The 14,973-nt window shown below is 36.3% G+C and overlaps 1 protein-coding gene across 3 annotated transcripts in view; it reads right to left on the bottom strand.

The window, feature by feature from the left end:
* The window catches only part of PHF6 (PHD finger protein 6), a 52,830-nt gene that overhangs the window by 30,066 nt on the left and 7,791 nt on the right, over positions 1-14,973 (bottom strand). For all 3 annotated transcript variants that reach the window (XM_082609597.1, XM_082609599.1, XM_082609598.1), the window contains 2 exons: positions 4,317-4,450; positions 3,999-4,042 (listed from right to left, as the gene is read on the bottom strand). In XM_082609597.1, the coding sequence (XP_082465723.1) occupies positions 3,999-4,042; positions 4,317-4,450 (178 nt within the window). The remainder of the gene's footprint in view (positions 1-3,998; positions 4,043-4,316; positions 4,451-14,973) is intronic.

The following is a 14,973-nucleotide window of genomic DNA, read 5'->3' as shown; positions in this document are numbered from 1 at the left end:
TTTTTTAAAAAAGGTAAAGGATATACCTATTATCTAAACACAGGCCAACGGGGGGGAAACATAAGATGTAGGATTTAATTCTGGCTATTCCAGTCCATTTCTAACATATAGGAGGGCACTACACCATTTTAAGCACTCAATCACCACATGTGGCTAGTGGCTACCATATTGGACAGTGCAAATATAGAACATTTCCATCATCACAGAAAGTTCTGCTAGACAGCATTGTTGAGCCATTAATTCTCCATTCCCTTGTAAAAAGCCCTGCACCGCTGAGGTCCATGTCATTCAACTAAACCACTGCTTCCCAAATTTAATATGCATACAAACCACCTGGGATCTTGTTTAAATTCCTATTAAGTAGGTCAGGGGTGGGGCTTCAGATCAGGCATTTCTAACAAACTCCCAGATGACGTCCATTCTGCTGGTCCACAGACTATGCTACCTTCTTCCTCTCCTGCTTGCTAATAATTGCCAACTCCCAATCATTCCACTCACACATCACTTTCTTTAGCACACAGCTCACAGCCCTCTTCTCCATCCTGACCCCTGCCCATCATGCTGGGTGATTTCACTATCCACATGGACAATCCAAGCAACACCTAGCCATTCAGTTCCTTAATCTTCACTGATGTCCTCCATCAACCACCTAATCCCTATAATCATACCCAGATACCTCATAATCACCTAAAAGGATTCTACCTCTGAAATCACTATATCATACTTTGGGACCACAGATGATTGCTTTCCCAAGTACTTTCATTCTCATTGTTCTTCAATCTTACCAGGATCTCCAGTCTATTAATTCCTTTCAGTTTCTTTACTCTCACAAATATTCTAAACTCCCTTATCCCTTTACTCCTTTGTTGAACCCACTTGGAAAAATTCCGATTCTGAATGAACCAACTAGATACTTTCTCTATTCTACACTCAGGATCCTGTAATGCTGTAGGAAATGTCACACAACCTGACTGATGGCATCACTTTATAAATTCATGGTTACCAACCTCAACTGGTCCAATTCAGTCCGGAAACTTTACATTTCTCTAGGCAAACTTCCTCCCCTGGTCTTCACAAGTATTCTTTCAAAACAACTTCTCTCTCTTTCAACTTCCAAACCTCACCCCTCTCCCTACATTCTCCATCACAGAGAAAACAGACCTGATAGGAACCACTTATCCTCTTCCTTCTCTCCTATTACAGTGGAAAGGTCCTCCTTATCACAGGGCAATTGTTCCACTTGTGCCTGAATCCTCCTTCTTGTACCTTCAATCTCTTGTCCATTGGATCCTTTCTTGTAAGCATTAACAACTAACCCCCCCACCACCAAAAAAAAAGGCCAACGAAGTGAAAGAAACCAATCTGAAAAGGCTACATACTGTATGATTCCAACTATATGACATTCTGGAAAAGGCAAAAGTATGGAGACGGTAAAGAGATTCTCAAATTTAATATTTCAAAGCACAGTTCATATTATATCAAGCCGACATGACAGACTGAATTACATAGTATTTATCGTTTTAAGTATTAGCAAAGTAGGTACTGAGCCACAAATGGCAAAAACGATCAAGAAATTGCCGAAGGTATCAATTCCTCTTTGCTGTATAGATTAGTGCCATACAATTCTCAATGACAGTCCCTGAAATACAATCCTATAAACCCCCACCATAAATTAGAATATATGTTTCCCATTAGAATAATGAAATAATTGGAAGTTCTGTTTCTGACAAAGCACTCAATATCTAATAAATTCAAGCTAGATGAATGTGGTAAAAGTCAAAATTCAATAAACAGAAACTCTGTCATACTTTTAAACTGTAATATTATGCTTTCAAGTTCTACAAGATGAGTATAAACATACTACATATGTCAATAATACAGGGAACCCAAATGTGCTACCAAACTATACACTGAACCCAAAATTCAAATCAGTCGTATCACAAATTTGAATTGTAGTATTCCTGCCAGTTATATTGAAAGAAAAGTCCTCTTGGGACTTCCCTGGCAGTCCAGTGGTTAAGATTTCACCTTCCAATGCAGGGGAGGCGGGTTTGATCCCCAGTCGGGGAGCTAAGATCCCACATGCCTCGGGGCCAAAAAACCAAAACAGAAAACAGAAGCAATGTTGTAAAAAATTCGATAAAGACTTTAAAAATGGTCCACATGAAAAAAATCTTAAAAAAAGGAAAGCCCTCCTGAAAAGTATGAATTTAGATCTTCCTCATTAAAAAGGTTCTCAAAGCAAAAAGTGGTCAAAATTGTTTTATGTAGTCTGCACTGACTTATCTCTACCACTAGATGGTACTATCAGCTTCAGAAACTGAGGGAATAAAAGGGAAGATGACTATATTAATCATTGTTGCCACCCTCAAATATCCTGCCCCAGTATGCTGACACACTTGTATTCGTCAGATTATTAAGTCTCAATCCTTTCCTTACCATATATGCTCACTACAATTGTGAAGAGAATCAAATAAATCCGCTGTTAAAACCTGAAACAATGAAAGGTGGGAAAGCTTACTCTTAACCTTTCACGAAAGGTTTTTCAATTCAATTACAGAATTAAGTGAGGAAAAAACTGAAGGAAAACACTATAAAGTTTATCAGTTGTACTTTATCACCTCAAAAACATTCTGTTCTTATTATTTGTCCAATATGTTTACCTTAATGACAAGTTTTTGCTAAACACTGAATTTTTAACCAGCACTTCTGAAGTATTTAGACTTAACTGGTCGTGAAGGGGAAACAATACTATTTTGTATTATAAAACCAAGATCTAAGAGATCAAAAAGGGCCACAAATTTTAATATGGCAACGCTGATAACTAGGTAAGTCTTTATAAAAGCAACAACTTCCTAAAACAACAGGCTCAAACCATTCTTAATTCTAAGCAACATGTTCTCAGAAGCTAACAAAAACTTTAAAGATCTCTAATCTAAATGGAAGGATAGAACAATCTCAGATTAAATCTAAGCCTTTTTATATTTTGATACTAGTAAAAGTATCAAAGCCATCTGTTTGAAAAGGTTTGAAACAAGTCAGAATTCAATTTGAGAACTTTCCCATACCTTTTAAAGACCAACTACAGCTTGGCTAACTATACATAAACATGACTATCCTGGTTTTGTATAAATTTAAGTGGAAATAAACTATAAAACAATTTTAAAACTTTGTATTTTAAAATTGATTACCTCTTATGAACATGTCTGTATTAAGGAAAAAAAGTACTACAATGTGAATAAAAATTTAACAGAAAGCCTGTTTATCACAAAATGCACTAGTATCCCCAGTTCACGTTTTCTTTATCTGACAGTAGCAAGGTTTCTAATTATTACCTTTACAATCTACTAACATACTTACCTAAACACAGAAATCCGTAACCACTAGCATCATTTCCCCCTAAAGATAAATACATTCTCAACATACTCTTCATAAGAATTTTGGGGTAAAAGTTTTCTTAAAAATTCAGATCTTTTTCACTATGTACATTAGTTTATCTGAATGCTTCTCTCTCTTTTTTCCCCCCTCATTATGGTTCATTCATAATTTGAATAATTTTTATAGTGCTTAAACTTAAAAGCGAACAGAACGTGTTCTCTCTCCTTAAATATCTTAGTTATAAATCTTAATAATAGGAATAAAAAGGGAATTAATTTACAGATATAATAAAACTGCTTTCAAAAGGCTTTGAATCTCTGCAGGAACTGGGTTAAGCATTCTTTTATTTTTAATTGAAGTATAGATGATTTACAATGTTGTGAAAAATATGGAACGCTTCACGAATTTGCATGTCATCCTTGCGCAGGGGCCATGCTAATCTTCTCTGTGTCGTTCCAATATTAGTATACGTGCTACTGAAGAAAGCACCCGAATGCTTTTAATTCTTCAAAGTGTATTCAATATTAAGATATGTCTTGTGGTAAAAGTCAATATAGTATAATTCACTCATATTTTACTCAAATTTCCTCTTGAAATTGAAAAGTGGCTGAATAACGTACCTTCAGAGTTATGTGCAGTTTTCTTGTGTTTTCGGCAATAAACCCTACAAAAAATGAAGAAATTAAAAATTACCAAGTAAACAAACCAAATTCATTTTTCAAATTAAGAATGAGCAGTACACTTCACCCCATTCAGAAGCTGGATTCCAAAAACCTTATCATTAAACTTTCTATGCCATTTCTCTAAGCATTAAATTCCCTACCAAAAACACCCTTTACGATGGTGATGAAATGCTTTGAAATGGGAAACAATTTTTACAAAGGCCTAAAGAAAGTATGACTGTTTAAAAAAGACTAAAAGAGAAGTTAAATAATTACATGTAAATTCCTTGTGAAGGTTTCTCTCGTATCTGAGCTTTATCATGCAATGCACAGTGGTAGTGGTATGTCCTGTGACATGTTTTCACATCACAACCAATTGTAGCTCCAGGACAATGGCACAAAGAACACATCTACAGGAAAACAATAAAATAATATTATTAGTGTGTGATTTTGCTATGGCTATGAAATCAGGTTAGAGGCATATCAAATCGCTGTCAAGGAAAACAAATTGGTTATTGAAAATTTCTGTAACTAATAATGCTACTTTTCTTGTTTTCTCACATAGAAATAATTCAAATCAAATTCTACTGGGAGTTATTTTTCCCATGTTAAACTATGACAAAATTAGTGGAATATTATTAATATCTATTGGTTCATTGTGGTTAAGAGAAAATCTGAAATGTTGCAAATCAGGAATGTAAGCTGTAGACCTTTTCACAATCCAGATCTTCCTGGAAATGAGTAACTGGAGAAAATGGCTCATTCCAGAAAAAAATTTCTTTCACATTTCCACTTATCAATGAGATTTTTTAGAAAAAAACTCACATACTATTTGGGAACCTGGTAAAATCAATTTCAAGTGAGGGAAGGAGAGAAGATAAAAGAATTAGGTAGATTTTCAAATACCTCGAGCCCTAAAAATATTTTGTGATGTCAAATAGATTGTGAAAACATGCTCATCTATTTTAATTTAATCTGTTACTTACCTCTCACATTATGAATTCAAGGAAATAGATAAAACAGATTCAACATATTTTAATATACCTTACCTTCTGACTTTATTGGATAATTCATACTGTTTAACTAGCTCATGTCTAAATTTAGAAAAAAATTCTTTAAGTACATAACAATGACTGTTAGTGGTTTTGATTAACATATCATAGTATACTGTACTGAGTGAACTTTTAATCAGGCTGTCTCCTAAGCTATAAATGCCATGCAAAAATAAATTCACAGTAAGGTAAATCTTAAAATCTGTTCATTTGTTTCTTGGTTGCTAGATGCCTCATTTGGAACGTTCTCATTCCTCTTGATTAATTTTAACATAAAGAACATCCTAATTTTTGGATTACTTGGCCCCTAAGCAATTTTAGTGTACCAAGAGGCTAATGTAAATTCTAATAAAATGCCTTACATTTCTCTAAGCAAGTCAAACACTCAACCTTTCATTCAAGCTATCGTTTAAAAAAGACTCCTATGTAAGTCAGAAACAAACATTCTCAATACAGGTACTTCCCAGAAAACATGATGGCCAGTGCCCATTATTAATGCGAAAGAAATACGCCACTTCCTTAAATAAATAAACTTCAAAGCAATACTGTAAAAAGAAACACTGTGCCAAATTATCAAGCAGGGAAAGTTGTTAAATACTTTTGGGTGGCTTATAAATTCTTGAGGAGGTGGAGCATTTGTACTACAACTTATTTATAAGGTTCTATTATTTTAGTAAATTATACTTCTAATCAAAAAAATCAGACTTATAGAAATTGTGGAAAACACCAAAGAGCACAAAGAAAATTAAAAGATCGCTCATACTCACCAAGTGTAGACACCATTACAGTGTTGCTATGCTTACGTGAAAGTATTTTTCTATGTAATTTTGTACATACTGTCACTTGGTTTTTAACTTAATAAATTTAACATTACCACTACTTCATTAAGAACTGTACTGCAGGGCCTCCCTGGTGGCGCAGTGGTTGAGAGTCCGCCTGCCGATGCAGGGGATACGGGTTCGTGCCCCGGTCTGGGAGGATCCCATATGCCGCGGAGCGGCTGGGCCCGTGAGCCATGGCCGCTGGGCCTGCGCGTCCGGAGCCTGTGCTCCGCAACGGGAGAGGCCACAACAGTGAGAGGCCCGCATACCGCAAAAAAAAAAAAAAAAAAAAAAAAAAAAAAAGAACTGTACTGCAAGTAGCTCATTTCGAAATTACATCGAAAATGTGTTTGCTTAGGTACATTCTGAAAAAAATTATTGAGTTCAACGAGCAAGCAAAAATAAAAGGAGAGGTACTGTTAAAAATCCTGTAGAGGCTCAGCACTGGCAAACACAGTGAGATGGGCACCCTCAGATACTGCTGGAAATTGGTCTACTCTCTGGACAGCAACTTGCCTTATTTATCTTAGAACTTATTAAAAGTTTATACTCTCTGATCCAGTAATTTTCCTTGAATTAATCTAGTCTACAAAATAAATCATACTTAAATGGTGTATATGCAATCATGTTCACTGCAGAGTTGGAATAGCCCAAAATGTAAAACCACCTGTGGAAAACAACCACTGAAAAATGTTTAAATAAATTACAGTACAACCATATGTAGGAATGTTCTTTACTCTTTTCAAAAACATTTTAATGGCATGGGAAAAGGTTTATGTATAACATTAAGTGAAAAAATAAAGCAGGATACAAAGTTAGGTATGCTAATTATGTTTACAACATATATTCTTTGAAAATAGGTGGAAGTAAACATAGCAAAATGCTGAGTGACTATCTGTGTGTGATTGGTTTTCTTCTTCATCATTTCCTATATTTTCTGATTTTTCTACAAAGGGGAAATTACAAAAAATTATTTAAAAACCATTGGAAATACTCTAGCAAATGATTTCAATACCCATCTCTCAGTTTACTGAGAATAAGGAGGAAACCAAATGCCCAAAATATATCAAAATGCGTTTTGGCTGGTTATAAATTCAAATCTGCCCAAAGTATAACCAGTTAACTACAGCAACTCAGAACAAATAAAATTTTTTTAAGTGAGAAAAAGCTTATTCTCACTTTTATTTTGTCAGTTTATCTCAAGGAAGAAAAGAGGAAGATATCCCAATAAAACTGTTTTCAGAGAGTGGAAGATTCTTCTCAAGGCTAGGAGTAGGAATTTTTCTTAATTAGAATTCACAGGATCTATTTTATGCAGCATTCATACATAAGCAGGTATTTCTGCTTGTATATGAAATTCTGGCAAAGTACTAAGAAAATACCAAAAAAGTGTCCATAATAAAACTAAATATAAAATGTATATCTGCTTGTATACCTATGAATACAGAATGGGAACACTACTATGTTCAAGATATCACTACTATATTGCAACACCTGAAATAATTCTTTTTACTTGAACACCTATGGGACTTAAGATAGAGTATTCATTTTGGCTCTTACCATTTTACTTCCTTGTATGACAAATCATCTTTATAAATGTATAGATTTTATCCATCAAGTGCTTCTAGAACGAGTTTTTTGGAAGACAAACACTGTGACTTAACCATGTAGTACTCAATTATCGAGAATGAGAAGGAAACCAAGTGCCCAAAATATATCAAAATGTGTTTTGGCTGGTTATAAATTCAAATCTGCCCCAAGTATAACCAGTTAACTAAAGCAACTCAGGTTACTCTGTTATTGAAGATTTTAATATCATATGGAATATTTTTTTCTCATTCACGTTTCTAATAACTGCAGACTTGACATAAGTATGTTAAAATACATCTAAAAATATTTTAAAAGTCTGATTTGGAAAGGTGAAATTGAGGAGAACAATCCAATTGAAGGGACAGAGAATGAGCAGAGAGAATCAAAAAGAGATAAAAAGAAAATTAAAGAAGGTGAGAAACTAGATAGGTGGCTAGCATACTTTTCTTTAAAAAAAATAAGTATTATGGAAAATAAAACAAAGAGGACTTCTATCGAAAAAAATGTAGAATAATAGGAAAACGGGCCCCCCCGACACAGCAAGGCACCAGTTGGTTGGACCTGAGTGATGTTATCCTGTATTCCTCTTTACACAAAACATTTGCCCTCCAATCTGTCATAGGCCCTACTGAGCCCTCAGCAGAACGAGTGTCATGCTTGCACTGTAGCCAGGTTGCTCTCCATGTGGGCAAATCAAAGTTAATCTGACACGAACACATTTCTCAAAGACAATGGCGGACTTCCTCCTCCCTGAAAAAAGGTCCGTCCCACATATCAAATATTCTGTTGAAGGCCAACTTCCTGTCTTCAATATAGGTATAAATGTCAATTCTCAGCTTATCCTGCCTATACCCTGATTTCAAGTTCTTTAGAGAAGTGAGGTGAAAATTTCTTTGCTGTTAATGATTTTTCTTTTACTTTTATTCCTCTGTTCAGTTTGCTACCTAGTAGACCTAATAAATTTCAATAATCAATTACTTCTTCCAAAATGGGGAGATTAGAAAAAGAGACTCTTATAGATGTCTGCATATCATACTATCTTTTTTAAAAATGTTAATAAAAATTATATATATTTAGGATGTACACCATGTTTTAATATACATATACATAGTGAAATGATTACTAGAGTTGAGCTAATTAACATATCCATCTCTCCATATAATTACCATTTTTTTTAGTGCATGTGGTACAAGCACCAGAAATCCACTCTCAACAAATTTCCAGGATACCATAGGGTATTATTAACTACGGTCATCATGCTGTACAGGAGATCTCTAGACTTATTTATCCTACATAACTGCAACTTTGTACCTTTTAACAAACATCTCCCATTTCCCCCACCCCTCCTGCCCCTGGTAACTAGGGTTCTACTGTCTGCAAAGCTTTACTATGTTAAGATTAAGTTGTGCCACACAAGCAGAGTCTCAAGGAGCTGATCCACAGACGAAAGAGGAACTAAGTCACGCCTGAGAGGAGGCAAACGGAACTGAAAGGACTATGACTTAGCTAAAGTCCCGCAGAAGACAGAGGCTGGGACATACCTGCTCCTCAGTCAACTGAAATAGGCCAGGACTGAAATTCACTTTGCAAAAGGAAGAAGTCTTAAGTAATAAAAGGAAAAATACTGCTTTCTTAGTTGCTATGGGGGAAGCTCAGGGAAAACTCAACTAAGACCACAGACAGAGACAAGGCAAAACAAATGAGATTGCCAATTTCTAGGACAGGCAGAAAGAGAAGGCTCTTGGGGAAAAGCTCTAAGTCTTAGCTTGCTCAGCTTAACTGCTGTACATCTACTATGCATGTCAGTAACTGATCACCAGTGTATAGTACATCAATTCTCACAGCCAAGTACTTACTACTCTCAAGATACCTGCTGCAAGAAAACTGCTACAAATGTACAGAGAATGAAAGAGGTTTCAAAAAAAAAAGTCTGTAGGAAAAAAACAAAAGCAAAACAAAGAAAAATCAGAGGGACTTCCCTGGTGGTCCAGTGGTTAAGACTTCACCTTCCAATGCAGGGGGTGTGGATTCCATCCCCGGTCGGGGAGCTAAGATCCCACATGCCTCCGGGCCAAAAACATAAAACAGAAGCAATATTGTAGCAAATTCAATAAAGATTTTAAAAATGGTCCACCTCAAAAAATCTTTTTAAAAAAAGCACTTGGGAGTTGGGAATAGGGTACCTAGGATATTTTCACAGGAGAAACGAGACAAAAATAAAGTGAGAGTAGTTCACCTTACACTGGTGTTTGTTATTCTGTGTTATTTTTAATAACAGAAAACACTACCTCCAGTTCAAACTAGAATGGAGGACAGTGCGGTTGGGGCAAGTTTTCAGAGCTGCCTAAAAAATGCTCCTAACTCCAGGTTCATTACTTTATATAGAGTAATACCTCACATATCCAACACAGTCAGAAAACAGAGAAACGTCTGAATTAACTGCTTAGCAGATACTGTCCACTTGATTTGTTAAAAACTCCTAAAAAAAAAAATGACCACTGCCCAGAAAGGTGGAACATGAACTCATAACTGTTTCTGGTTTATCCTACAGCTACAATTAAAAATATATATATATATATATACAGCATTTTGAAGAAGGTCTCAAAAAAACACAAACTTAATAAAATATTCTTAATAAGGGTTATATAATAAAATAGGTCTAAGTAGAAAGTTAGAAAGCAAAAATGAAATCTGAAAGCTGTCAAAGTCACTGAAAAGTGACTTGATAGATTAGGATCTTAAATTCCAAGTGCTTCTAAAAAACAGGGCTACTGAAAAGCACTTGTTTTTTACTACAGTAATAGACAATTCTAAGCAGTTACTGAATAAATAATTTCAGAAGTCTTTTGGAAATCAGAGGGCAAGTAAGTCTATCAAGCTCTTACTTAACCTAGTCTCCTGACCTAGCTCTCAATATCACATACTCCAACTCCATCCAACTTTATGAATCATCATTATGAGGAATATAAAGTTATCTTATCGGAGCTTTTGAAGTTTGTTTTATTCATCTGAAAGATTCAGAGTTTTTCTGAGCTCAGATCTTTATGTTTAAGCTCTTCTAAGATGTAGGTCTTTCAGGCTGAGGGTACTCTAAAGTGCCAGGCTGCTTACTATACTTAATCTGTGAAGAACACCAACTACAATCCATGCTCAAATAAGTACCAAGACATCCCCCCAAAACCAGACATAGATTATTTTATACTACTGGTTTGGGTTCTCTTCCATTAGCACAAATAAGTGAGAAGTGATTATATAATGACATAAATTTACAGTATTCTCAATTACAAAGAAGTATCAATATTCAATGAAGGCAAAGGAAAAAAATTTGTGAATTTTTAAAAAATTAATTTATTCAGTAATAGTCAAAGACCTGATTTTCTCCATCATTAGATCTGAAGTTTCTCTTTGGCCTCACATTCATTCTCCTTAATCACCTCCAAAGTAAAACAAAGTTCATTTTATATAAATGACAGGTAAAATATCTGTGCACATTTAAATTAATCTGCATGCCATAATGAGCTTTCAAAAAAATTCACATTTATACGAATACATTCATGACGAATGTACACTTAGTTACACAGATGACAATGAGGCCAGTGGACAAATCTTGAGGAAAAGATTTACCTGTTTTTCCCCCAAAATACTGTAAGGCAAGGATCCTGCAAGCCCAATTCGGCCCATCACCTGTTTTCATAAAAAAAGTTTTACTGGCACACAGACATGTTCACTTCTTTGTGTATTGTCTGTGACCGCAACTGAAACAATGTGGCTAGCAAAGCCTTAAATATTTATTATCTGATCCTTTACACGAAGTGTCCCGACCCCTGTCCTAAGGCAATGGTCCATAATGGAGAGTGTTCATCAAAAATCACTTGGGAATCTTTTTCAGAAAATACCTATCTGCAACCCACCCACACCCCTTTCTGATTTAATAGTTGGTTAAGTACCACTGCACCATTAATTACCTGGCATCTTCTGCTTCTTTGTATGTAGTAAGCAGTGGTTGCGTTCTATACACTTTGGGTGCTCCATTTCACCCTTAATGAATGCCAAATAAGCCACACACACTCCACTTTAAATAGCACTGGCATTTAATATTCATTTAATACTTGTCAAAAGTACTTCCTCCTCCTTGAAACTCTTCCCCCTTTGAGTTCTACAGCATCATTTTCCCAGTGGATCACACTTCAAATGTCACTTTCTATGAAGTCTTTTGACTTCTCAGGTAACATTAATTATGGTCCTCTCTCCCAGCTCCCCTGTGGCATTCTTTACATACTTTTTTTTTTTTTTTTTTTTTTTTTCGGTACGCGAGCCTCTCACTGTTGTGGCCTCTCCCGTTGCGGAGCACAGGCTCCGGACGCGCAGGCTCAGCGGCCATGGCTCACGGGCCTAGCCGCTCTGCGGCATGTGGGATCTTCCCGGACCGGGGCACGAATCCGTGTCCCCTGTATCGGCAGGCGGACTCTCAACCACTGCGCCACCAGGGAAGCCCTCTTTACATACTTCTAAGGCCAAAGTACATTTATTCATGATTGCATACAAAGTGTCTAGCATTGTGCTTGGTACGAAGTAGGCACCCAATTAAGTGTCTGATAAATGGACACACAGATGATTTCTAGACTCTAGATGGAGGCCTTGACGAATACAATGCCTGAGGAAAACACCAAAAATTTAACACCCTACTGGTAGAGTGAAGGTTGAAGAAACATGAAAACACCCTTGTTTGAGGCATACACAGCTCTCCACCATCCTGAACAAATAACCAACCTGATTTTTCCCTCTAGGTTTCTCTCCTTCCTCTTCAAACTGCTAGAGCTGCAAACAACACTAAAACACCAATTAACCAAAACACAGGAATTTTATGCTTATACTATTACTTCCGTGGTCAATTTACACCTAGCCCATTATTTAAGCTTCACACTATTATCCAATTGAAGCCCTTCCCTCCTTCAAATTCAGCCAACAGTTAATGAGTGCCCACTTACTAGAGTATAACTGAGCACAAATGAGACGTCAAGCACCGTGCTAAGTGTTTTCCATGCATTTCCCCTGCTTAATCCTATGCTGGGCAAAGAAAATACAGTCTCTGCTCTCCCAGAGTTCACAACACAGTGGAGGAGAATGGCTTGTGCACGTGTAACAAGTACAATGCATAGTGTTAAACTCTATGACAGAGGTGAAGGTTGAGTTGGACTCAAAAACAGAGAGAAGTTCTGAGAGGCAGCTAGGAGATGAATAACATCTGTACATGGACAGATGTGGGGACAAGCAGAGGACACTTGGGAAACCGAGAGGAGAGGGGATGACATTAGGAATGGAAAACGTGGGTTAAGGTACGACTTCTGAAGGGCAGGTATTATTTTGTAGGCATTAAGGAATCAGTAAAGGTTTGGAGTCAGGAAGTGAGTGATACTAGGTTATAAAAGTAGAGATCAAGTAAATACCAGCAGTATGTTGGAAGGATGGGAAGAGGAAGACTGGTTACAGGGTCGCAGTAAGAAAGACAAGAGGGCTGAGACATCCCAGAAGTAGAATCGATGTGACTGATGTGGAAGAAGGAAGAACTGAAGGTAAATGATTCAGAAAGAGAATCTGGTTTCAGGGTAGGGAGATGATGAATACTGGTTGAGTTTAAGATGCCTGCCTGCAGGACATCTATGTACAGCAGACAAATATGTTGCCATTATTATACTTCATTCTCTACAATGACTACTGTGTATTACATGTGTCCTGAAAAATCCTGCTTTGCCCCTCCTATCTAAGTTGAAATTCCTGTCTAATGTTTGAAGACCCTGTAATCATCCCACCTTTCTCAATTCTAATCCATTACTGCCAGTCGCAATGACCCATTCTGTTATAGTTAACCTATTTCATGGACTCATCCTTTTCTTTTTTTAAACTTACCATCTCTAGGAAGTAGTCTTAACCACCTAAATTGGCAAGACCCCTCCCGCACAGAATAAAAAGGTGTATCTATAAATTGTCATATATGCAGATTCATGGCATGCCCAATATCTAGATCATGAACTCTCAAAATGAGACACCCTGTTTCTCTGGGGTGCCAAGCACTCTACTGGTACTGAGTAAATAAACTAAACACTATGTAAAATATGTCTTTTTATTTTCAGAGGCTACAAAAAGTATCTTGAGCGTAATACAGACTTGGAATATTCTTACATAGTATGTATGTAGGATTTTTGTCCCCAAAACAATGCTATTAACAGAATATATTAATAGGAGTCTGATTATGCCCTAAATTCAGTATATTTCCATCTTTATTAGAAAACTTCTAAGCTCTAATCATTACATTTTTTAAAATGTGATTTTTGGTTAGGTAGCTTAAAAGGCAGTCTAGTATAACCTAGAAATTAAGAGTTCTGGCTTTGGAGTTAACTGGCCCTGGATTCAAATTCCAGCTCTGCCACTTACTAGCTATATGACCATAGTCAGGTTACTTCTCTGAGCCTCAGTTTCCTAATCTGTAAAGTGAGAATGGATGCCTTCCTATCTCACAATATGACTGTAAGGATTAAAAAGGTTCATGTATTCAAAGTACTTAGCCCAGTTCCTAGCACATATTAAGTGTTCAATAAATGTTAGCTATTTCTGCTACTGAAAAAAGCAGGAAAAATGTTCAAAGGATTTCTTAAGACATGTGGGTAAAATTTAGTTTGAAAAAGGGAAAGTTTAGGAATGACCTGAGGGTAGTCATCAAGTTTATGAAGGACTTTTCATTTTTAATATAGAAAAAAACCAACTATTTCCTTTAATGGAAAGAGGCAGACCTAGAATAAATGACTCTAACTTAAGTGAGATACTTGAGTTATACTGAAGGATGAATTTCGCAACTGTGAAGAGTGTTATATAATACTGGTCCTGTTCCAGGTTGCTTGGGTAGAATCACAATTTCTTGATATATTTAAAATAAGATAGACCAAAAAATCTATGTTACATGGCTTTTAGGTAATCTTGCCTAAGGGGAAGGAAAGTGAACTAAATGGCCTCTCAACTCCTTCTATTCCTAGAGTCTGTGATATATGTGACATAGGTACCAATTTTAACAGTAACTATCTGATGTGGATACTCTTTTTCTTTTCTTTTCCTTTTTTTTTTTTTTGGTGGGATCTTAGTTCCCTGACCAGGGATCGAACCCCGGCCCCAGAAGTGAAAGTGCCAAGTCCTAACCACTGGACTACCAGGGAATTCCCCCGATGTAGATACTCTTAATGATCTCACCACCTAGTTTCATCCAGCAAGAGTATGTTCTTCAAATATACTCAAGTGTCTCCTTAAACAAAATGAAAACAGCAACGATAACTCATAATCTTACTTGGAAATTTGCATTTCTTGGCTAGATGGCTGGAGAATAAGCGTAGATGGTACAGATGTGGTGTCTCCACATATGAATTCAAGAGGAACTAGAAACCATTCTGGAAAAAAAAAATCTGTCTTAATTGCAAAAACAGA

The sequence above is a fragment of the Mesoplodon mirus genome, assembly GCF_964341445.2.
Source record: "Mesoplodon mirus genome assembly, chromosome: X".
NCBI classification, from domain to species: domain Eukaryota; kingdom Metazoa; phylum Chordata; class Mammalia; order Artiodactyla; family Ziphiidae; genus Mesoplodon; species Mesoplodon mirus.
The sequence above is the reverse complement of the archived record's forward strand: the minus strand, read 5'-3'. Positions and strand labels throughout refer to the sequence as shown.